The following is a 24,914-nucleotide window of genomic DNA, read 5'->3' as shown; positions in this document are numbered from 1 at the left end:
CTCAGCATTTACCTTTTCTCCCATAGCATCTTGAATGAGAATGATATCCCCAGACATCCGCCCAATGACTTCTCCAGTTGTTGTTTCCATATCAAAGAATGTAATGTCCTGTCTGAGTATGGTTTTTAGATACAGACCCCGAATGCGAGCTGCTTGTCTCTCTCCTGTCACCATCCAGGTTGATATCTCTGCAAGAGTAATTCTAGCAAGTGTCTTAGTAGTACAAGAATATAAAGGAGTATGTTGGATTCTATAACCATTATTTGCTTGGACGAGTTGGTTCTGAAGGTTAACAACTAAAGGTTATTACGCAGGCACTCGGGGAATCACACCTCATTTCATAATTAACTTTGCAACATTGCCTAAACTAAGGACTGAAACTTTATCCAACAAAACATGTTCCTGAGTTCACCTTAATTCCCTCTATCTAGCTGGGCTAATTTCTCAAATAGGTAAACAACTTCATCAGATTTTATCAAATTTAATCGAGATTAAGGTTTGGATCCAGGCTACTCGATCAGATGATCGCTGCATATCCACAGGATCTGAGAATCCAACCCATTGCTAAATGATGTCAGGCACCTTAAAGCAAGCAAGAACAGTACACTCTCAAGTTTATGGACAGGCCGAACATGGAAACATGTATCATTGTGGGAACTTTGTCCCCATTTCAAACTCTGACACATGTATCAGTGTCCATGTCACATAGATTTTAACCTTTTAAAGAAGCGAACAAGAAGGCACAGTTTCGCGGAAGAGAACGAGAATGCACAATTTTGCCATGCCCAATATCTTAGAAAGTAGATATTTTGATCGCAAGCTGTAAGTGGGTCGTGACAACCCAAACCTCAATAGCAAGGAGCAAATCCACTGTCACAACATACCACAACTGATCAACAACCAAAACACTCATGCCCTCAATCTAGGATGATAACACTAGAGGGTGAAACAGTAAAAGAGTAGTTTGTATGTACTTGTGATATAGTTGTAGTAAGCTGCCTACCTTGTAGACATATTCCAAGGAATAAACATCCTCACTCAAAATATAATATTTGTAAAGGCACAACTTCCCCAAAAACTGAAGTACAATAAGATAACAACGACTTGGGGTGTCTACGCAAAAAATAGACAACTCTAGGACATGTGGAATAACCTTATCACACACTAAAATAATTCAAGCTCTTTAACTAGAAGTATGTATACTTCCATGTCTTCCTTAAAAGAAAACAAATAAAATGAGCTCCTGTTAAGTTGAAAGTAATATGTGTGAAGGAATGCCATGTCTTCTACGGCTACTCGTGTTATTGCAAGTAGCATGTGTGAGAAAAAACAGTACTTGAACTTACGGAGGAATGCTGCAACTCCCATTGCAATTGCGAACCAGACATACTTTAAAGAAACCTAAAACATGCAAACAAGCTCAATTGATTTGATTCATAATCGAAAACGTATAGCAATAAAAAGCGAAAGAAATAAAGTACCTTTGATACTGCATGGAGAACATGATCACTGTCTGTTTCACCAAATGCATCAACCAGTTCACCAAAGACTATTGTCAACAAAGGCAATCCAATACCGTTTCCAATAGCAAAAATGGTCCCAATGCTCATCAGCACTATGTCAAACACATCAGCGAATGTGAATAGTTTGTGAAGTATAACTGTATGTGAGTTCTCACTCTTCATTCTCCTAAAACTTTTTCACATCCAATAACCCCTGAAAATCAACAACAACAACAAAAACACAAATAAGAAAAATAAATCATGTAAATGTATAGTGGATTGCAATAAAGTAATAAACGTAATACTTCTTCATATGCGCAAAAAGGTTTAGTCAGACAGAACCAGAGGAAGCAAGAGCTTAAAGAGTACCACAAAACTATTTGGTCTTGCTTGTAATGTCCAAGCCCTTGACCTGTATCCACATTTCACCCTTTTTTTTTCTTATACAAGAAATTAATTGCTTTCTCTTCAATTCAGATGTGGTTTTAGGATTTGTCAAAGCGCAATGATTGTCCTTGCCAAATGAACTTGTCTTTTTTCTTAGTAAGCCAAATAATATACTAAACAATAAGTAGAAAACTACAAGCCGAAGGAGCACTTCATCAAAATACAAAAGGTTACCCCCTATATTCATTTGTACTTCCACCTCTATGGCTCTCAAGTCTATCTGAAGTCACCTCAGGTACAATGCATGGCTCTGAAGCTCAACATGAGCAAATCTTTTTGCATTATATGGAATCTCTAAAAATTAGTAGCTGTTGCAAGTATATGTTTGGGTTTTGTCTACTGCTACATTCAGACATTCTCTATAAACCTCAGTAGCAGGGTTTATGCTGGTCTTGTCGAACCTAGTATGAAGTTGATGTTTAGCAAGGACGCCAGCCTATTTCAGGGCGTAACGTAGTGAGTTAAAAATGCATCCCCCAATGATGTCGAAACTTGTCTGGCTGAAGATTCTAAACAATTTTTTTATTGCAAAATAAGTTCCCAATAAAATTTTATCGGGAAGAATTAAGAATTGCAATCTGGGTATACACAATTAAATTGTCAACTGATTGTTTATGATTATGTTAGTAACATGTGATACTTATTTCTTCGTTGTTTTGACTCCTGTACCCCTCGTCATTCCCTTTCATTTCCCAGTACTAAATCTAGATTGAGCTGTTAAATTGGGCTGCTAAAAGTGCTTCACAGGTTTTTTAGCTTGCCCAGTCAAATTTGTCACCCCAAAATCAAAAAACTAATCCAATTGCGTTTTCTGTTTTAAAGTGTTAAATGATAGGACGGTATAGTTGCCGTCCGTCCATTATTTTGTAACTTAAGTTGAAATTCTTTTGGACGGACGACACAGTTTCTACCGTTCGTCGAAATTTAACACACGTTTATACCATCTGTCTCCCAAACTTATTATAGCAACTGCTAGCGAAGATCTTTACTTTGGCTGGGTTTTTTACTCCTAAATTTAAGACCTTTTTAGCAACTCTATTGGAATGATATTTTTGTGATTGGGGTGCTATATTTGCCTTTAGCAACCCATATAGCCCCCATTGGACTTGTTCTAATACCAATTCCTCATACGGACATGTAGTTTCTCATACCAACTTACTAGCAAGTATGGTTTCCCATATTGGTTGTGACCCCCCTCCCCCTTCTCCTCTACCTCCCACTGTCCAATCCCCACTTCAACCACTAACCCATCTCTTATTGTTTCCACCAACTCTTCCTTGGTTGTGGCAATTCCATCTCTTGATAAGGAAGCTTCCTACTTTGAGAATATCTCTGGAGCTTCTAATCCAAATCCTTCACAATCGAACAATGAGGGAAGAAGATGGAGCTCGTTGCTCAAGGAAATCCCACCTTCTGCTGGTTGTGAGGAGTTATTTTATTTTAAACCCGAATTTTCAGGTGATGCACTAGTTATTGAAGACCAGGTGTTTGAAGAAGGTGCGAAGGAGTGGGAGGACCGTGTAGTGGGGTTTTTTCTTGACAAAAAGCTCCCGTATACTATGGTAAAGACCAATGTATCAAAAAGATAGAACTTGAAAGGCGATTTCGACTTAGCTCTTGATAGAGATATATACTATTTCAAGTTTTACAACAAGGAAGACAGAGAAAGTGTCCTGGATAACGGGTCATTCTATATTGCAGGAAAATTGTTTGTTATCCGACCTTAGACAATGGAGGTTGAAGAGAACAAAGGTTTAATTAGTAGAGTCCCTGTTTGGGTGAAGCTTTATAATGTACCAAAATATTTGTGGAATGCTAAGGTTAAGGGATTTAGTTACATAGCTAGTTCTCTGGGTAAGCCTTTATCCATGGATAAAACAACTGAGGGAAAACAAATGCTTACTTTTGTTAGGATTTGTATTGATATCAATGCTGATAAAGAATTGCATGCTTCTATTAAATTGAATAGTAGAAATGGGAATATCTACAAAATTTTATTAGAATTTCTATAGAAGCCACTGATTTGCACCAAATGCAAGGTTTTTTGTCACAATTTAACAAGATGTGAAAAACAAATACCAAAAGCTGCTCACAGTGTAAGAATTGACCAAACGACAAAACGATGGAAATATAAAGAGCACTCAAGGGGCATGGAGAAAAAAGGAACATAGACACGAGAAGGTCGCAAATGAGCCGATCATCAAAGCCACTCTAGGCAATCCATCAGTGAGAAATTTGAATGTAGATAACAAATTTGTTGCCCTTGCAAATTACATAACACTAGTTGTCATCTCTGATATTGTTCAAGCTACTACAATGAGAGAATGTGCCATTGGCATAGAAACTCAACAAGATAGTCTATGTTTTCTCCAAGACAAACACCACCAAATGTATGAAGCTCTTGTGAATACAAGTGAGGATGAATGTTTGAATACTATCGATGGTGGGGTCGGTAGAGAGAAAGAGAATGAGTTCTTCAATGACCACGTTATTCTTGCTACAAACCAAGTTGAAGACACTCATCCTCAAGATTCTGTTGAGGTTGCTTCTGAAATTTTGGCAGTAACACTTCTGATTAATGGAGATGAATAGAGAATTATTGAGAAGAAAAAGAAAACTACGAAGCATGTTCAACGATCTCCTGGTGAAATTGATGATTCCACTCTCGCCATGATGAAGAAAGTTTCCTTTTTGGCCAGGAAAAAGATGAAGCATCTTGATGGTTACATTAAATAGATTTGGGAGGAGCGAATGGGTTAGACATTTGCTTGCATCAATTGTGGAACCTTCTTCCGAGAGTTTGATAAAACCCAAAAGCATGTTTCGAAATATCACCCAGTTTTGGCAAAACAATTCTCGAAATAAAAGTAGGTGGAATGAGGTACTTTTAGTAATGGTGTACTTTGAATAGATTTGGTGTTAGGCTTGAGGCCTTAGAACTTGTGTTTTTGTTGAACCTCTTTCTAATGACTATACTCTTAGAGCATCTTTAGGAGAGCAACCAAAAAAACACCAAACCAAAAAAACATCAAGTAACTTTAGGAGCAACATCAAAAAAACACCAAGCAACTACGCGGTTTTGCCAAAACCGCGCCACTAAAGCCCAACTAACAGGCCCAAGACCACGCGGTTTTGAGAAAACCGCGCCATGTATCGCACATAAACTTTTTTCTTTCCCAATATCTGGCGCGGTTTTGTGAAAACCGCGCCATATAAGCCCAATTAGAAGCCCAAGCCCACGCGGTGTTGGCAAAACCGCGTGAGTGATTTGATACAGCACCAAACCTGGAACCAAATATTGGTCGATTTGGTGTTTGGTTTGGTGTTTTTTTGGTGTTTTCATCAATATGTAGTTCTCTGGAAGTTGAAAAAACACCAAATTCTTGATGCTAGGTTGATATCACTGCTAAAGATGCTCTTAGAAAAAGTATGTATGAGGATGATGCCTCAGGAACTCCATATATAACAATTGGATTATGAATAAAACAGGTGGGGTCAGTCTTAACCCCAACAGCTTAACTTTTCAAAAAAAAAAAAAAATGGTTTCTATATCGGTTTTGTTGGAGTTATCCCTCACATGAGGAGAGAAAACAGAGCTGGAGAGAAACGGGCGAATTCGGCGTTGAAATGTCGAGGCGCCTTTCCGGATGGAAGCGCGACTTCGCTTCGGTTCCATAGACTAGAGCTGACCAGCCATCATAGGGGCGACCCAGCCTTCGATATCGATTACATTGGCCTTTCCAGTCTAATTTTCGTTTTCGTAGGCTTTGCTTCAAGATTCGAAATTTGGTTTTGGAGATAAAACCAAAATCAAGGTTTTGGAAAAACCTAACCTAACAAGTCGAAAGGATTGGAATCCGGACTAAAACAAAGAGAGAAACCTTTACTGAGAGATACAACCACAGTAAAGAGATAAGAGTGATCTAGTAAGGTGAGAGACCGAAATGAGAGATTGTAATCTTCCTTCCCACTTTATTAAGAACCGGCTCTTGTGGAAGTAGGCATCATTGGCGAACCACGGTAAATCTTTGTGTTGTGGTTTTGCTTTTACCGCTTTACATTATTATCCGTTGTTAATAGTTGTTTAGCGAGTTGGGCATGTTAGTATAGGTAGTTTGTGATATTTGAGATTTATCCGAGTTGAAGTGTGTTCATACAAGTTATCCGTGGTAGTGGGGAACCGATTGGTATTGGTATAATCCCCAACAAGTGGTATCGAGCCTTGGTTAGAATAGCTGGGTGTTATCCGAATCTTGGTCAGAAGGTGTTTGACGAAATTCCTGAGAGAAGATTTGAGGTTAAATAACTTGTAGAGATGGACCATTCCGTGAACACTCGTATGATGAGTCTGAATAGGAAGAACTACACCATCTGGAAAGCCAAGATGGAAGACTTGCTATACTGCAAGGACTTGGCACTTCCCATTGAGAATAATTCTTGATGCTAGGTTGATATCACTGCTAAAGATGCTCTTAGAAAAAGTATGTATGAGGATGATGCCTCAGGAACTCCATATATAACAATTGGATTATGAATAAAACAGGTGGGGTCAGTCTTAACCCCAGCAGCTTAACTTTTCAAAAAAAAAAAAAAAAAAAAAGTATGGTTTCTATATCGGTTTTGTTGGAGTTATCCCTCACATGAGGAGAGAAAACAGAGCTGGAGAGAAACGGGCGAATTCGGCGTTGAAATGTCGAGCCAGGATGGATGGGGCGACTTCGCCGGGGTTCCAGTAGACTAGGGCGACCAGCCACATAGGGGCGACCAGCGCTTCGATCTCCAAGATATCGATTGGCCAAGGCTTCAGTCTAATTTTCGTGGGCTTTGCTTCTGATTACCATGAAATTTGGTTTTTGGAGATAAAAACCAAAATCAAGGTTTTGAAAAACCTAACCTAACAAGTCAGAAGGATTGGAATCCAGACTAAAACAAAGAGAGAGAACCTTTACATAGATACAACCCTGTAAAGAGATAAAAGTGATCTAGTAAGGTGAGAGACTGAAAGGAGAGATTGTAATCTTCCTTCCCACTTTATTAAGAACTGGCTCTTGTGGAAGTAGGCATCATTGGCGAACCACGGTAAATCTTTGTGTTGTGGTTTGCTTTTCTTGCTTTACATTATTATCCGCATTGTTAATAGTTGTTTAGCGAGTTGGGCATGTTAGTATAGGTAGTTTGTGATATTTGAGATTTATCCGAGTTGAAGTGTGTTCATACAAGTTATCCTCGTGTAGTGGGGAACCGATTGGTATTGGTATAATCCCCAACAAGTGGTATCGAGCCTTGGTTAGAATAGCTGGGGTGTTATCCGAATCTTGGTCGGGCGGTGTTTGACGAAATTCCCCGAGAAGATTTGAGGTTAAATAACTTGTAGAGATGGACCATTCCGTGAACACTCGTATGATGAGTCCGAATAGGAAGAACTACACCATCCGAAAAGCCAAGATGGAAGACTTGCTATACCGCAAGGACTTGGCACTTCCCATTGAGAATGAGGGAGTAAAACCGAAAAATCGATGAGGCCGAAAGTGGAAAAAGCTTGACGTAAAAGCCGATTGGATACATTCGACGATGGATTGACGATGTTGTCTTTCACCATGTGGCCCAAAAGACTGACCCCGATCCTATGGAAGAAACTTCGAAGACCTTTATGAGAGGAAGTCGGGTGGAAACAAAGTGCTAGTCGTTAAGAAGTTTGCGGAACCACGAAAGTACCAAGAAGGTTCTTCAATGTCCGAGCATCTTAATGAAGTCTGAGAATATCATCATCAATCGATGCATTTGATGAAGATCAATTTGGGAGACGAAGTTGGTGCTTTGTTTCTATTAGGCTCTACCCGAAAGTTGGGAGACATTAGCGGTTTTCTACATGGAGCGACCAAGGATGGAATTATTACCATGGAGATGGCTACCACGTCCTTGTTGAATGAGGAGACTAGAAGGAGTGCAAGAAGCGGCTCTTCTCACTCGCAGATCCTTTTCACAGAGAAACGGGGAGAGGTCAAAACGAAAACCATCTCGCTCTAGAGGTGATGGCCAAGTAAATCTAGGGGTGAAGCTAGAACTCCTAAGCGCAGAGAGGCAATGTTACTATTAGCCACAAAAGGCCACTTCGGATATGAGTCTGCGAGAACACCGAAGAGGATGAGAAGAATAACTGCGTACATGAAGACATGGTGCGAGAAACGGAAACACGTGCAGAGATACTACCGCGACTAGTCGGCGACCTAGTGGGAATTGTGGTCGGTGTGGTGTGTGTTGTCTTAGTACCTCATGTCGATACTGAGTGGGTGATAGATACAGAGCATCCTATCACGCCACAATCGCGATTGGGATTCTTCACTACCTACAACCGTGGTGAATATGGTGAAGTAAGGATGGGTAACGATTGAGTCTCAAGATTATAGGCATTGGAGATGTTCATGTAGAAACCAATGTCGGCTACACCTTGACACTTTCGCGGATGTAAGACATGTCCCCGACATACGGCTAAGCCTTAATTTCGGGAAATTAGATGACGATGGCTTTGTAAACTCGTTTGGTAACGGGGTATGGAAACCGAAAGCGAGGTTCCATTGAAGCGGCCGGAAAGAAAACTTGCTCTCTTTACAAAACACGCTAGTTTGTGTAAAAGCGGTTTAATCTGCGCGAAGAAGAAGAATCCGAATCGGGCACGGCCAAGATCGTGGTCACATGGGCATAAAAGGGATGGAAGTTCTTGCTAAGCAAAAGGCCATGCCGGACATTAAAGGTACACATTTAAATACATGTACTCATCGTTTGGTAGGAAAGCAACACAGGTGTCTTTCCAAAGATTCCCGCTCACGAAAGGACAATCGCCCTTGAGCTAGTGCACACGGACTTATGTGGTCCCATGAGAGTGAAGTCCCACCAGGGAGTTTCGTGACTTTGACATTCATTGATGATCGTCAAGAAAGATATGGGCCTATAGTCCGAAGACCAAGGATGAAGTACTTGGCGTGTTTGAGAAATTCCACAAAGATGGTGGAAAGAGAGACCGGGAAGTTGTTGAAGTGTATTCGCCGGATAATGGGGGTGAGTACATTGGGCCATTTGAAGAGTATTGCCGAGTCATGGGATTCGTCATGAGCGATCGCTCCCAAGACACCGCAAATGAATGGAATAGCGAGAGAATGAACCGCACTACCATTGTAGAGGATGAGATGCATGCTATCTCACTCTAAGCTATCTAGAAGCTACTTGGGTAGAAGCGCATCGTCTGTACCGCATGTGATCAACTTTCACGCAAAGAAAGCCTCTTAATAGTGATTATCCGCAGAGTATGGTGGTCGGCAGATGTTGATTATGGATACTTGAGGGGTATTTGGGTCGCGGGGCATTTGTGCATATTCCGAAGGATGAGAGATCCAAGCTTGATGACAAAGCCAAGCGGTGCATTTTTCCGGTTATGGAGATGAAAAGTTTGGTTACAAACTCTATGATCCGATTAACAAGAAGGGTAATCCGAAGTCGAGATGTTGTGTTCTTAGAAGACCAAACCATAGCAGACTTTGAGGAGGGTGAGAAGTTACGTGCTTTCACCAATGATCTTGTTGATTGAAACTGAAGTTCCTACCGTGGAACGTGTAGAAGGCATTGAGAATGCGAGAACCATGAGTGAAAGCTCATGATGAGAATCCTATTGCTTCATGATGGGATAGAACCTATTGGTATAGAAGATGCAGATGAGATGCATGAACCACCACCGCGAGCAAAGCGTAAGTGCATACTCCCGAGGCACCGGCCAGATGGGGCAAGGAGGTCCCGACAGAGGGAGACTAGCTTCAACCAGTATCCACCACATAATGCGTCGCTTACTATCGGATGGTGGAGAACCTATGTACTATCAAGAGGCACTTGAAGTACGCATAAAGAAAAAGTGGTTGAAGGCCATGCATGACGAGATGGATTCTTTGCATAAGAATCACACTTATGAAGTTAGTTGAGAAACCCACAGGGAGAAAAGTTCTCAAGAATAAGTGGATATACAAAGTCAAGCATGAGGAGAACAATCCTCACCCAAGGCACAAAGTTCGCCTTGTTGTGAAGGGATTCGGTCAAAGGAAAGGAATTGACTTTGATGAGATTTTCTCTCCTAGTGAAGATGACTTCTATCCGGTGGTATTGGGTATGGCCGCAAGTATGAACCTAGAGGTTGAAAGCAGCCTAGATGTTAAGACAAAGATTTCTTCATGGAGACCTTGAAGAAAATGTCTACATGGACCAACCGTAGGGTTTGAGGTCAAAGGCAAGGAGCACCTAGTATGCAAGCCGATAAAGAGCTTGTATGGGTTGGAAAGAAAACATAAAGTTTGACTCCTTTATGGCGGAAACAAGGATACAAGAAGTCCGCTTCCGATCATTGTCGCGTTTCTTGTGAGATTTCCGGATGGAGATTTCATTGTCTTATTGTGTATGTGGATGATATGTGTTGATAGTTGGCCCAAACATCAACAAGATATCCAAGCTGAAAAAAGACTCGAAAAGTCCTTTGAGATGAAGGATTTGGGTCAAAAAAAGCAGATACTTGGATGTGGATCACCTCGTGATGAAAGAGTGGAAAGTTGTGGCTTTCAAGAAAGCTACATCGGTAAGCGTGTTGAAGAGATTCAACATGGATCAAGCGAGCCACATCCGGGCTTGTCCGGCTTGGTGGCCGCCCGCATGACCAAAGAGATGTGTCCTAAGCGGGTGAGCATGAGCAGAGTCGGATGGAAAAGATTCCTTATGCATCCGCGAATGGGCGCTTTGATGTATGCCATGGTGTGTACTAGACCGGATATTGCTTTATCCAGCGGTGGTAAGCGATTTCAAAACCGGTAAAGAACATTGGGAAGGTGTTAAGTGGATATTGAGATATCTCAAGATAAATCATGTTTGTACTTTGGTGGAAGTAAGCCCTTATTTGAAGGCTACACCGATGCATACATGGCGGTGATGTTGACTATCGATGAAGTCCACCTCCGTTATCCGGTTTACTTTTGCGGGGGAGTAGTTTCTTGGCAATCTAAGTTGCAAAAAGAAGTTGCCCTCTCCACTACGTATTTGGGTATATTGCAAACCGAAAGTTTTGCAAAGAGTTGCTATGGATGAAGGAGGTTCTTCGACGAACTAGGGCTAAAGCAGATTTGTAGTTCTGGATCACTCGAGAGCAAGAATCCGAAGTTTTCATTCTAGATCCAAGCACATACACAGCGCTTAGAGAAGCACTCAAGCATTTGTGTATCGAGAAGATCCATACCGACAAGAATGGGTCGGATATGATGACCAAAGTCTTACCGAAGGTAAGTTTGATGTTTGTTGGCTTTTCACGGAATGGCGGCGTCCTCCCCCGATTTGGCAATTGCGATGGAGGTATCCCCCCACCGTTCCGAGGGGGAGATTGTTGAGTTATCCCTCACACGGAGAGAAAACGAAGTTTAATCGGCGTTGAAATGTCGAAATATCGGCGACGGGGTTCGTAGACCAGAGGCGACCAGCCTTCGATCTCCAAGATACATTGGCCTTCCCAAAAATTTCGTGGGCTTTGCTACAAGATACCGCAAAATTTGGTTTTGGAGATAAAAACCAAAATCAAGGTTTTGGAAAAACCTAACCTAACAAGTCGATTGAATCCGGACTAAAACAAAGAGAAACCTTTACGGAGATACAACCCCGTAAAGAGATAAAGAGTGATCTAGTAAGGTGAGAGACTAAAAGGAGAGATTGTAATCTTCCTTCCCACTTTATTAAGAACCGCTCTTGTGGAAGTAGGCATTATTGGCGAACCACGGTAAATCTTTGTGTTGTGGGTTTGCTTTTACCGCTTTTACATTATTATCCGTTGTTAATAGTTTGTAGAGAAAAAGGGATTTTTCTCGCTTTTCACGTCGTTCCACTCCGTGAATTTAAGCGACCGCCGAGGAAAATTCTTCATGCTTTAACCCATGCGCCAGCCTCCCGTAGAGAGCGCCACCGCCAAGCCCAGCTTTTTCCTCACTAAGATGGCAAGAATCGAAATTTTGGTTTTGGTATAAAAACAAAATTAGTCTTTGAAAACCTAACTTTTCCAAAAGAAAGAAAGAGAGAGATTGTAAAGAGAAATTTTTTGGTGAGTTGAGTGTTCATTCTTTGTGAGTGAATTGAGAGCTCTTGTAATCTGTTACTCGGACTTCTAGTAAAGCTTGGATCTCGCCAATTGTGGATGTAGGCAAATTCGTTGCGAACCACGTTTTGTGGTTGGTTCTCTTTTGCATTATTATATTTACTTTATATGCTTGTTAAATTGTTAATGAAAGGTTGGGATATTACTTGGAGGGTGTTGAAGTCTTGTCTATCGAGAAAGATCAATCTTTGTGTAGATTGATCCGTTTGGTCAATGGGTAGCGTTGTTTCCGCAGCTTAATTATTCACAACAATTGGTATCGAGCAAGGTATATCGACCTGGATTTTGAGTTTTTGGTAAAACCATAGTGCTTTCGAAATTTATGTAGACAAGGTGTTCGATAAAATTCCAAAGTGAGATAATTTTTTTTGGGTTATTGTGTGACTTGAAAAAAGGGCTCCCAAGATGTCAAATGCTAGATTTAAAGTAGAGAAGTTTGATAAAGAAGCAAAAGAAAAGATGGCGAGGGGTGATGTCGAGATGAGATGACTTCCACAAGCAAGTGGAAGCGGTAGTTCGAAGAAGCCTTTAAAACATGTCACGATGCTTCAATTGCAAAGAAAAGGGGCATTATCTATGTGATTGCTCTAGCCAAAAAAGAGTAACAAGATGAGTGGTAAGTTTGAGAGAATGAGGATGTTAGTGAAGCAAGTCTTGCTTCCTCGGGATGATGTAAGTCTTTTCGGTGTCTACACAAGACGACCACATGACCGATACGTGGATTCTTGATTCCGGTGTTCCTACCACATGTGTCCAAATAGGAAGTGGTTTGCTACCTATGAGAACTTGAGTGGAGGTTCCGCTTTTGATGGGCAATGACGCTGCTTGTAAGACGGTTGGGATTGGAACTATAATGGTCAAGATGCATGATGGTGTAGTGAGGACTTTAACCGATGTGAGGCACGCGTTCGAGTTAAAGAAGAACCTTATTTCTCTTGGTACCTTGATTCCAAAGGCCACAATTTTGTGGGAAATGGTGGAGTCCTAAAGATCCTTAGTGGCTCTTTAGTCATTATGAAGGGTCAAAGACATGGAAACTTGTATACTTTGTTGGGTAGTACAATGATAGGTGATGTAGCAATTGAGTACATGTAGTGATGATTCCGAGTGCACAAAATTGTGGCATATCGCCTTGGGCATATGAGCCAAAAGGATTGTCCGTTATGTGGATTGTCTTGAAAGACTTGGAGAAACCAAGTATGGAATTCTCACGAAGTATTGTGTCTATGGCAAGCGGTCAGAGTCAAGTTCGGGTACAAGCAAGCACAAGACGAGAGGCATCCTGGATTATGTGCATACGGATGTTTGGGGACCTTCTAGAGTGGCTTCTAAGGGAGGTAACCGGTATTATGTCTCTTTCATTGATGATTATACACGCTATGTGTGGGTATATATCTTGAAGTCCAAGGATGAAGTTTTCGAGACATTTAAGAGAACTATTCAACAAGAAGAAGAGTTACAACAACCTGAGCAGCAAGCTTTGACTAGATCAAAGCCAAAGAGAAGTGTGAAACAAGTTATGAAGTACGGGCATGATAAGCTAGTGAAGCATTATGGTCAACTGAACTCGGTTGCCTACGCACTAAATATTGAAGATGATGGGTCAGATAGCTTCAAGGAAGCTGTTAGAGATGCTCATTACAGAGATTGGTCGGTGGATATCGCGTAAAATGGTGGAGGCTCGTGACAAGTTTTGTACTTGGGAATTTGTTTCATTACTGCCTAAGGGCAAAAGGGTTTTGGGTTGTAGCAGGTTCTCTATTGGTTGGAGGTACTCCACAAATGGTGGAGGCTCATCCATTGTTGAATAATGCCTTTCGTAGGCGTGGCCCTTTGTGGGCATGACGTGCTCTTTGTGAGCATGACACTCTTTGTGGGTGGCTCTTTGTGAGCATGACACTCTTTGTGGGTGGCTCTTTGTGAGCAAGACACTCTTTGTGGGTGGCTCTTTGTGAGCATGACACTCTTTGTGGGTCTTTGTGGGTGGCTCTTTGTGAGCATGACACTCTTTGTGGGTGGCTCTTTGTGAGCAAGACACTCTTTGTGGGTGGCTCTTTGTGAGCATGACACTCTTTGTGGGTGGCTCTTTGTGAGCATGACACTCTTTGTGGGTGGCTCTTTGTGGGCATGACACTCTTTGTAGGTGGCCCTTTGTGGGCATGACGTTCTTCTTCATGGGCATGACTCTTTGTGGGTAGCTCTTTGTGAGCATGGCTCCTTCGAAGCGGTTGATCTGCGAAGTTCGGATGGATGTTCTTCTTGGATGTGTTCGCCCGGTTTTATGTGTTAAAACCTCACCGAGGTGGAGAATGTAGAAAAAGGATTTTTTTTTTTCCGCCTTCGAGGCTGGCGCTCGGAAGGATCGCTGACTTCGCTCATGACTCCGATAATTTAAGCGCGACCAAAAAAGAACGACCATTCGTGGCTTTAACCCATAAGCGCCCGCCGTTCGAGCTTTTTCTCGGTGGCTTCTTCACATAAGATCACGAAATTTTGGTTTTGGTATAAAAACAAAATTAGTCTTTTGAAAAACCTAACTTTTCCAAAAAGAAAGAAAGAGAGATTGTAAGAGAGAAATTTTTAGTGAGTTGAGTGTTCATTCTTTGTGAGTGAATTGAGAGCTCTTGTAACTGTTACTCGGACTTCTAGTAAAGCTTGGATCTCGCCAGCCAAATGTGGATGTAGGCAAATTGCGAACCACGATATATCCTTGTCTTGTGGTTGGTTCTCTTTTGCATTATTATATTTACTTTATATGCTTGTTAAATTGTTAATGAGAAGCGTTGGGATATTACTTGGAGGGTGTTGAAGTCTTGTCTATTGAGAAAGATCAATCTTTGTGTAGGATTGATCCGTTTGGTGTGGGTAACGTTGTTTCCGCAGTTAATTATTCACAACATAGTTGTTTAGCGAGTTGGGCATGTTAGTATAGGTAGTTTGTGATATTTGAGATTTATCTGGAGTTGAAGTGTGTTCATACAAGTTATCTGTGTAGTGGGGAACCGATTGGTATTGGTATAATCCCCAACAGGTTTCTCAAACCAAAAGATAAACTCAAACTACTATCACCTCCCCCCTCAGTTTTTAACGCCTTTGCATATGAGCCATGCTAGCGTCACAGCCACTGTGGCCTAATAGATCATGCCGAGGCGCACAAACTGATTATGCATTGCGGCACACAAGTTAGATGCGCTTGTGTTGGCTGTGTGCACCTTATACCTGCGACTTGCCTAGCAACAGAAAGTGGGACCATTTATAAAATTTGTGTTGGTCGTGTTTTCCAGCAAGCGCCCAGACTCAATGCCTATATGTTTCTATGTAAAACTAGACCATCTATAAAACTTGATTGGTCCTGTAATCATCTGAACAATATAACAAGTGAAAAAAAAAATGTCAATAGAACATAAGTTTCTCTGTGTGGTGTATACCTTAAATGCTCCAACCTTCACCTTTGCAGACTGAAGACACTAAACTCACCGATTTGAAAATCCTGTTACCAAAAATTAATACCTATCAGAGTGATGAATAAAAGCTCTTAAGGATAAATATACCTAAACAACAAAAGACGGGCCTCATACTTCTCAAGACTAAAACTTTGTTTAGTGGTTATATTGGAAGGAGGAGAAGCGACATGAAACTTCCAGTGAAAGAGATACAGTGCGCATATCTGAAGGTCGCGTGTTCGATCACCGCAAGGAAATTCATTTAATTTGACAACGGGGACATCCTTTTAGTAACAACAAGTCTTAAAGACTGGAAAAACCCAGTTGTAGAATGAACTAGATTCATATGACATCCCATTCTCTTCAAAGTTTGTTTCTTGTATAATGAACACTATGTTTCATAATCAAGAAAGAAAAGTGAATAATTAATAATGGAAGTTGTGGTGATAACTGATAACAGCTAAATGAGACTTTATTTTTTGTTTAGTTATTCTGTTTTTTATTTTTTGATATTTTTTTGTGCACCACATTTAGAAGATAAGTTGTGTGGAATTTATACGATTTGTAGGCCCACTAGAAATGAGACTTTGTGTTAAGGGTAAATAAGATTGATGGTGACTTTCATCATGCAAAGAAGAAGAAGAAGAAGGGAAGAAAGAGGACACCATCTTCTTTAACCCCCTATGTTCCCCATGGGCCATGTCATTGTTTTCCATGGACAGCACCTGTAAATAATAAGAGGTTACACTTATGGGTATAAATTGGCCGCGACATATCGTGATATTTTGTGATATGTGTTGAAACTTTTTGTCTGTGTCATGTTGTGCTGTAGTTGGCGAGTGTGCAAAGTCAACCAGCGGCTTTTCTATGAAGAAGCAGGGAAGTCCTCAGGAACAAGTTTGATATTATAACATGTATACTGTGTTTCACGCTACAGCACAGGACTTATCACTGGGACTAACGTGTGGGAAGCAATGGGAGTGATCTCATTAACCAAAATGTTGTTCAAGACGTTATTTAAATGGCTATATGTACGTACGTGCATCTTCATTTACCCCGCCATTTGACTCTCAAAGTTGCTCTCTCCGACATCTTCTGTATTCCGGTAAGTTTCTTGTTTTTTTGTGTTTACTCTGTTACTTTTGTTAAATCGGTTGCTTTAGTTGAATTATTTACTGATGAGTCCAAAACCAATTTTATAACTAATTAATTGTGCTTCTTGGTTGTTATTTTGTTTGTTTGTTAACTGTGAGTTTAACTTTTTTAAAGTCTTGAAACTCGTCCCTCGAGATCGATAGTTAGCATAGTTTCTTTGAATTCTAATTGTAAATAGTAATTGTAATTAAATAAGAGATACTCATCTATTTTTTTTTTAACAAAATAAGAGATAATTATGTTATTTAAGTGATATTAGAGAGGTTATTTTAAATTATTAATAATAAAACAGGACTTGTTTTGAATTTCAATGTGGAAAATGAGGGTAATTATTTAATTTAAGTGACATTAGAGAGGTGTTTCTAAATTATTAATAAAAAATGGACTTTGTTAATAAAAGTGGGGATTATTCTAAATTTAGTGAGAGAGGTGTTTCTAAATTAAGTAAATAAAGAAATTTTAAATTGCCTACTCCTTATTGGGAAGAGTATTCCCAAAGACCCTGCTATTATATAGTGTAGATATGGGGACATCCTTAGGGCGTTTTGATGCTTTTTAGCTTACCTTGCATCCAAGGCACACAGGTACTTTTATTACCCATTTTAGATAAATCTTATCCCTTTACTTACAATCTATCGTACCTTCACCAAACCTTTCCCCTTTGGGGACCCGACTGGCCATCTCCTGGTCGCCCTGGAGTCTCCAGTTCTTTGCCGACACTTCTCTCGACCTCCTCAAAGTCAATGGCACTAGGATCTACAAATTTACCCTTTGGTTTTGGCGGAGGAAAGAACTCTTGCCTTTATGCTAAAACCCCAGCTTCTTCTGCTAGTGAGGCGTCACAAGTGGGAAATTCTCGTCAACAACCACCTGATGGTAGAAACAAGGACCTAGCTCCTACATATGTTGAAAAAGCAAAAACTAGAATGCAGATATTAGTGGAATTAGGTTCTCTACCTATCCCAAGCAAAAGAGGGGAAACACCAACCATCAAAATTCCAGCTACACATGTAGAAAGAGGATTAGAAGCATGCAAATTTGCACTTGTAGCGAGGTTGGATCTTATGAAAACTAAGTTGGAAGCAATCAAAGCACAAGCATCTGCTGAGTGGGATCTAATTGCTCCAGTCAAGATCTCCACACTTGGCAAAAGCTATCTTATATTCCGTTTTGCAAATCAAGAGGATTTTGACAAAATCTGGCATGGTGGACCTTGGTATCTCAGTAATCAGTTGTTGAGGATATCCAAATGGATCCCAAATTTTAGCATTGATAACCATAAACAATCCACTGCGTTGGTTTGGGCTAGATTCCCCGGATTGAACTTCGAATACTGGGAGGTTGATATTCTCATGGCCATGGGAAGAACATTAGGCTGCCCTATCAGAGTCGACAAAAATTCTTTAGACTGAGACAATGGTTTCTATGCAAATGTTCTGGTCAATATCGACTTGGCCAAGCCCATTCCTGATCAGTTGTAAAGGTAGAAGGGAAGAATCTTGAATTCTGGCAAGAAGTTAAATTGGGTAAAAACTCCCCAAATTTTGCAACCACTGTAAAATTGTGGGACATTTGGTCTCAGAATGTCGTGCCTTAAGAAAGGATCTTGGTTCTTAACATCATAAAGACCCAGCACCGGCACCGGTAGCACCACCTCCTGCTCAGGTGAATACTGCTACTATGACCAGGAACCAAAGACGCAGATGGCAACAAAGAAACAAGACAACAGTTTCAACTGCAACTACAGTGGGTGTGAACACTAATGGAGCTTCTACAAGTACCAGTAATGTTATTCCCAGTACTACATAAGCTACACTCACCAGGCAGACACCAACAACTGAAATTAATGCGTCTGCAACTCCAGCCACTGAAACAAACATGAATGACATTGTCATGGTGGAGAGTTAACCTGAGGAATTGAATCCTCTACAAATGGTGGAACACGATGCAAACAATGCCACTAAAAAAGATAATAGAGCACTAACCTTGGGCTCTAACTCCTCTGAAATTGTGATCATTGATCCAGACAAAGTTGATCACTTTTATGTTGATCTCTTTGGAGGAGGAATGGTAGCTAGGTGAAAACATTATCACCTCAATTCATGACAACCAAGAGACTCCTCATATGGTACTACCTGGCATTAATACTAGCAATAACTTTGAAGCTCTTGCTGATGAAGAGAATACTGACACTCAAGTTGTTGTTGCTGTTGAAATCAATGTCATCAAGGAGAGATGGGCCAACCTCTCTCAGCCTGACTCAGTGGTGGATAAGGGCAAGTCTTTGCCTACTCCCCCACCCTAGTTCCCCAGTTTTAGTACCACCACCCCATCTGTTTCCAATGATAGTTATTTTCTTGAACATAAGGGGAATAAGAAAAGAACAAGCAGTCGAAAGAATAAGAGACTTTGTTAAATCCCATAGTCCAGACATTTTGTGCATTGCAGAGCCATTAGTTAAGCCTACTTCCTTTGCTCTAAGGGCTAATGGCTTAACTTATTTTGAAGATTTTTTTTCTGCATAATGACACAGACTCCCGTTGGGGCAATATTTGGATCCTCACAAAAAAAGATGTCACAGTTCAGAAAATACATGCATTAGAGCAGCAAGTTACCATTCTCTACAAGGAATACATCATTACTGCCATACATGCCAAATGCCTATACAGCAATAGAAGACGGTTATGAAGAGAATTGAAGGCAACCTCAACTTCTCTTCCCTAGTTAACTATTGGAGATTATAACGCCATTTTTAGATGCTCTGAAAAGAAAGGTGGACGGCCTCCAAACAGAACATCCATGCATGAATTCTTTGATTGTATTAACCAATGCAATCTCATGGAAAGCAGCTTTGATGGAAATGAATTCACTTGGTGTAACAACCAAATTGGCAATAGGTCGGAGAATATGCAACAAACTTGATCGAGCTCTTTACAACAATGCCTGGAACCACAAATTCAGTGGTTGGAGTTATAGAGTTCTCAGTAGGCTGGGATCTGATCATTCGCCACTTTGTGGTGTCTTTACTATTGTCCCAAAGCCGAAAAACATTCCCTTTCGCTTTAACAAATGTTGGATTGAGCATCCCACCTTCATGGAAACAGTCAGAAGCAATTGACAAGAATATGTTTAGGGAGCACCATTGTTCAGAGTCATCAAGAAACTCAAATTACTCAAACAGAATCTCAAGAAATGGAATTTGGAAGTATATGGTCATATATAAGTCAATATAAAGAAGGCAAAATCTAAACTTCTAAAAGCACAAACTCAGGCAGATAATCACCTTCAGGATGATCATATGATACATGAAGTAATACAAAAGGAGCTAGATTTGGAAATGACACTCCATAATAAAGCTTCATTTTGGCGACAGAAGAGTAGACTTAACTTTGAGGAGAAGGAGGACAGAAACACCAAATATTTCCATACCATTCACAATATCAGACAAGGTACATGCTGCATATATCACTGAGATTCACACTGGAGATAATACTATTCTTACCACCCAAGATAGTATCCAACATCATGTTACCCAGTACTATGAGTAGAAATTCCAAGCTTGTGAGACACAGAAAGATGAGCAACTCTTGAATCTCATCCCTCAAGCTCTCAAGCTATTTTTATTGAAGACAACCAAATGCTTAATAAAATTCTAGATTTCCAGGAAATTCAAGAGGCAGTTTTCAACATGAAAGTCGACAGTTCTCCAGGCCCTGATGGATTTCAGGGCCACTTCTATCACCATTGTTGGAGTATAATCAAGGTCGATGACTGCATAGCAGTGCAATCTTTCTTCAAAGATACCACTGTTCCAGAAGGCCTCAATATATGTTAACTTCATCACCTTAATTCCCAAGTGTACCAAAGCAAAGAAGCTCAATCAGTTCAGACCCATATGTATGGGTAACTTCCTTATGAAAATCATCTCCAAAGTTTTACAAAGGCGACTCAATGGCATCATGCACAAATTAGTCTCCAAAGAACAATATGATTCATCAAAGGCAAGTGTGTGCAGTCAAGCATTGGACTTGCTTCTGAACTCATGAATGAGCTTAACAGGAAATCCTTTGGTGGTAGTGCAGCTATCAAAGTTGATATATCACAAGCATTTGACACTATGAGCTGGGAATTTGTATGTCAAGTGATGTCAAAGATGGGATTTTCCCTCACTTGGATCAATTGGATTAGAGCAATCATGGAATCGGCCAAGATGTCTGTTCTTTTAAATGGTGGACCAGTGGGCTATTTCTCAGTGGGACGCGGACTGAAATAAGGAGATCCTCTTTCACCATTATTATTTGCATTGGCAGAAGATTGCTTGAGAAGGGGAATCAATGACTTAATGAACAGAAGAATCGTCATGCCTATGCTACATGTAAAGGGTATGCCAGCCCCAAGTCATTTTCTCTTTGCAAATGACATCATCATCTTTACAAATGGCCAAATCAGATATCTCAAAGCAATCTCAAAGTTCCTTCACAGATATGAATTGGCCTCGGGACAGACTATGAACAAAGACAAAAGCAAGCTCTTTCTTGGCAACTTCACTCATGCAAGAAAGACACATGCTGCTGCTGTTATGGGTATTTCTAAAGGTGCTCTTCCTGAAAAATACCTTGGTGTTCCCTTAACACAAGGTAGAGTTACGAGAACTACACTCAACACAATAGCTGATAAATCAAATTGAAGTTGAGTAGTTGGAGAGGAAACATGCTTTCACTACAAGGCAGATGTACTTTAATCAAATCTGTGATCAGTAGCATCCCGATCTACAATATATCTATATACAAGTGGCCTCATAGGGTAATCAAAGAAACAGAACAAGCAATGAGGAACTTTCTCTGGAGTGGTGAGCCTACCATAAGAAAAGGAGTTATTGTTGCATGGGATAAAGTTTGTAAACCTTACAAAGAAGACGGTCTCGGTATTAGAAAACTCAAGGAGGTTAACAAGTCTATGATCATGAAACTTGGCTAGAATATTTTACAGGGAGATGATGAATTTGCAAAATTCATGAAGCTTAAGTACTACACAAGGCATGGGGATGTGATTGGGTACTTCAGACCTACATCTATATGACAAGGCATCAAAGCAACATTGTTGGAAGTATATCCCAGAATCCAATGGTCCATTGGTAATGGCAACAAAGTCGATGTCTAGAGAGATAATTGGATTGTGCAAAAATCTCTTAAAGAAGCTCTTGCACTCACTAAACAAGAGTTACATGACTGTAATTCCAAAGTTAGTACCCTTGTTAACAATGGAACAATTGAGTTACCAGAAAACTTTCAAGAGTTGATAGATGTTGCAGACCTTGACACATCTAACAATATAAAAGGAAGAGATACCGACGAAGATACACTTTTCTTGTGCCCAAAACTAAAAGGATGTTTCACAATAGCTTCGGCCTATCAAGAAATCAGAAGCAAAAGAACTGAAGTCAGTTGGTCCAAATGTATTTGGAACACCTACACACACTCGAGAACTTCTGCATTAGCATGAAAGCTTTGTCAGAGGGGAGTTCCAATTGATGAAGCCATTAAAATAAGAGGCATCCATTTGGCATCTTGCTACAGACTCTGTAACAAAGATGAAGAAAATCTCAATCACTTATTATGGGATTGCTCTTTTTCAGGCAAGATTTGGAGATGGTTGAGACAAAAATTCAAAATGCGAGGGACTTTTAACTCGCTGGATGATGCACTGAAGCTCTCACGACATAGCAGCCCATTCATCAAACAACTTTGGAATACGACAATCGTAAGTACCATGACGATTATCTGGAAGCATCGTAACAAAATTATCTTTGAAGACAAGAAGCCTAATCTTTCTAAATGCTTTCAGCAAATCCGAAGTCACATCTTTTGCACATCACATCTCTCCAAAGCCCACATGAACCATGATGACATCCACATCCTTAGCTTCTGGGGAATTAAAGGGCGATTGAGAAATGCCCTGAGAATTCGAAGCACACAATGGCTTCCACCAACATCACCAACCACTAAGATCAATACAAATGGTGCTTCACGAGGCAATCCAGGAAACGCTGGCGTTGGAGCCACATATATCGAAACTGTAATGGAGATTTCCTACTTGTCTACCATATGCATATAGGAGTTTCTACTAACTACTGGGTAGAATGTCTAGCGATTGTAGAAGGACTCGAGGTGGCTATTGAGAAAGGCTGGTTGGATGTATGGATTGAAAGTGACTCAGAAGCTACAGTTAAAGTATTTGGCACTTCGGCACGTACTACCGTGGCAACTCTCCAACAGATGGAAGTGCATCCTCGATAATATTCAAAAACTTTTCATCACTTCAACTTGTAGGGAAGCGAACTTTTTGGCAGACCAAGCTGCAAACCAAGGATGCAGACTACCCGACAAATTAAGAAGAGTGGAAGATGGAACCCAACTAGCTCACAAGGTGGGAACATCCGGACTTGCACTATTATCGATTTAGCTAATGATACTTCCGTTTACCACTAATGGCAGTTTGTCAATTGACAAGCTAAGTGTAACTTGAGTGAGGTGTGGATCTGTCACAACCCACTCCCCAATTTTGTTCACCTTCATCTTATAATATGTTTCGCTTACCTAGCAATCACAAAAAAGTGGTGAGTTTTCGATTGGATACTGAATTAGGAAAGAGAAATATAAATATTCAATGAAACCACCGCGTTACTATAATTATTTTTTCATCTTGACGGTTCGTTTTACTCTTTTTTGAGTTCATCATGCATGCACAAGTCCTAGTCTAGAAACTAAGTTAATAGGTTTCCATTTCAGAAAATCTTAACAAACAAAATGTACTAAAGACACCAAACAACATTTTAGGAAAAATCATTTTAGGACTTGAATTGTATCTGAATTTGATTAACTGAACTTTAAAAAAGATAGAAAATTTTGTGTTGTGGTACATAGCTTCTACCTACATAGTGATCACTTAATTCGTTTTTGGAGCAGCGGGGCTGATTTTAGTCATACGATTAATAAAATTTCAACAAATTATTTATAACACTATATAATGGAGAGCATTTACCGATATAAACAGTTGTCCGTCCCACCAAACTCTTCCTCCATTGCAGCGGAGTTTCTACCCGGCCTACTATGAAATATCCAGAGATGGACCTGTTGTGAAGTTCATGGTCGTTGGCTACTTGGCTACTTGGCCAAATTCCAACGTCACTTGATTCAAAGACGTTAGCTTAGTACCCAAAATTGGTGTGCAAGCACTCAAGCAGCAAGCCTGTATCTGCCCATGAATAGTAGTTCAGTACTAATGAGAAGCCTTCACTTCTCATCTTGCTTCCACAGTGGAGGCTTCTACGTAGTCAGATTAAATTACCACAACTATCTCCATTCATTAGCTGCCGTGGCCAATGGCATTGTTGTCTGTTAACGGCAGACGAGCACTCACCCTCCAGAGGATCCTTTTTATATTAGCAAAACACATGGCAATGAGAGCTCGAACCCATTAGGCCATTACCATGCAGTCATACAGACGGTGAAAAATCTTGCTATTTTGTTAGTCCAGCCTCACTTCTTTAGTACTTAGTAGAAGAACCGACAAATTCAGAATTTAGAGAATGAATCCTCATATGAATGCAATGGCAAGCAGGATTCAACACTACGCTTCTCCATCATATCAGGTACGTGGGAAAGATGATCCATTCATCAATTCTCTTGCAGCTCACCAAGTCTGTCTCACTGTCTGGCTTGGATGCAGCCAAACCCTGTTTCCATTGCAAAGAAGGATATATTAAGAAATGGAGGTCTGCTTTGTTACGACATATTCACTAAGAGCACTTGGGGGTTGCCAAGATCATGGAAACCGAAAGAGAGGAGCACTGGAGCAGACCCTTTCAGCTCAAGTATCCAACTCGTAGAAGAACCGTAAATCCGACTCCAAAAATCTGCTTTCGTGTCTCATCAAAGTATCAAACGAACCCGGATATAATATCATTAATATACGCAGCTTTCGCCATTACCAAATAATAATTGACCCGTCAAGTCGTCAAGTTACAGATGGAGTGTGCTAATGCTACTTCTCATACTATTTTTCAAATGAACCTTAGTAGTATATTGATATCAATCTATACACGTTAAAAGGACACAATTCATGCGAGACACTAACTTGCATTTTGGTTAACGATCTCAAAGAAACCCAAAATTGTGCACGAATCGAACCTGTCTCGTGTTG

At 40.4% G+C, this 24,914-nt stretch overlaps 1 protein-coding gene and 1 long non-coding RNA gene across 7 annotated transcripts in view; one reads left to right on the top strand and one right to left on the bottom strand.

The window, feature by feature from the left end:
- Positions 1–24,580, bottom strand: part of LOC147492391 (ABC transporter B family member 9-like) — a 31,756-nt gene extending 7,176 nt beyond the window's left edge. For 2 of the 6 annotated variants that reach the window (XM_086566988.1, XM_086566986.1), the window contains exons 1-5: positions 15,693–15,994; positions 15,543–15,604; positions 1,482–1,716; positions 1,347–1,401; positions 13–188 (exon numbers count right to left, since the gene is read on the bottom strand). In XM_086566988.1, the coding sequence (XP_086423114.1) occupies positions 13–188; positions 1,347–1,401; positions 1,482–1,685 (435 nt within the window). In that variant the 5' untranslated portion in view covers positions 1,686–1,716; positions 15,543–15,604; positions 15,693–15,994. Of the gene's footprint in view, positions 1–12; positions 189–1,336; positions 1,402–1,481; positions 1,717–15,542; positions 15,605–15,692; positions 16,076–23,753 lie in introns of those variants that run through there. The other 4 variants (XM_086566987.1, XM_086566990.1, XM_086566989.1 and 1 more) reach the window with 4 other exon arrangements.
- On the top strand, positions 16,228–24,187 carry LOC147492392 (uncharacterized). Its single transcript, XR_015199336.1, has 2 exons — positions 16,228–16,662; positions 22,348–24,187. It is a non-coding gene; the product is annotated as an uncharacterized LOC147492392 (long non-coding RNA).
- Positions 24,581–24,914: the final 334 nt, after the last annotated feature.

The sequence above is a fragment of the Coptis chinensis genome, chromosome 6 (assembly GCF_015680905.1).
Source record: "Coptis chinensis isolate HL-2020 chromosome 6, ASM1568090v1, whole genome shotgun sequence".
Lineage (NCBI taxonomy): Eukaryota > Viridiplantae > Streptophyta > Magnoliopsida > Ranunculales > Ranunculaceae > Coptis > Coptis chinensis.
Note: the sequence above shows the minus strand (reverse complement) of the source record. Positions and strands in the feature narration are given on the sequence as shown.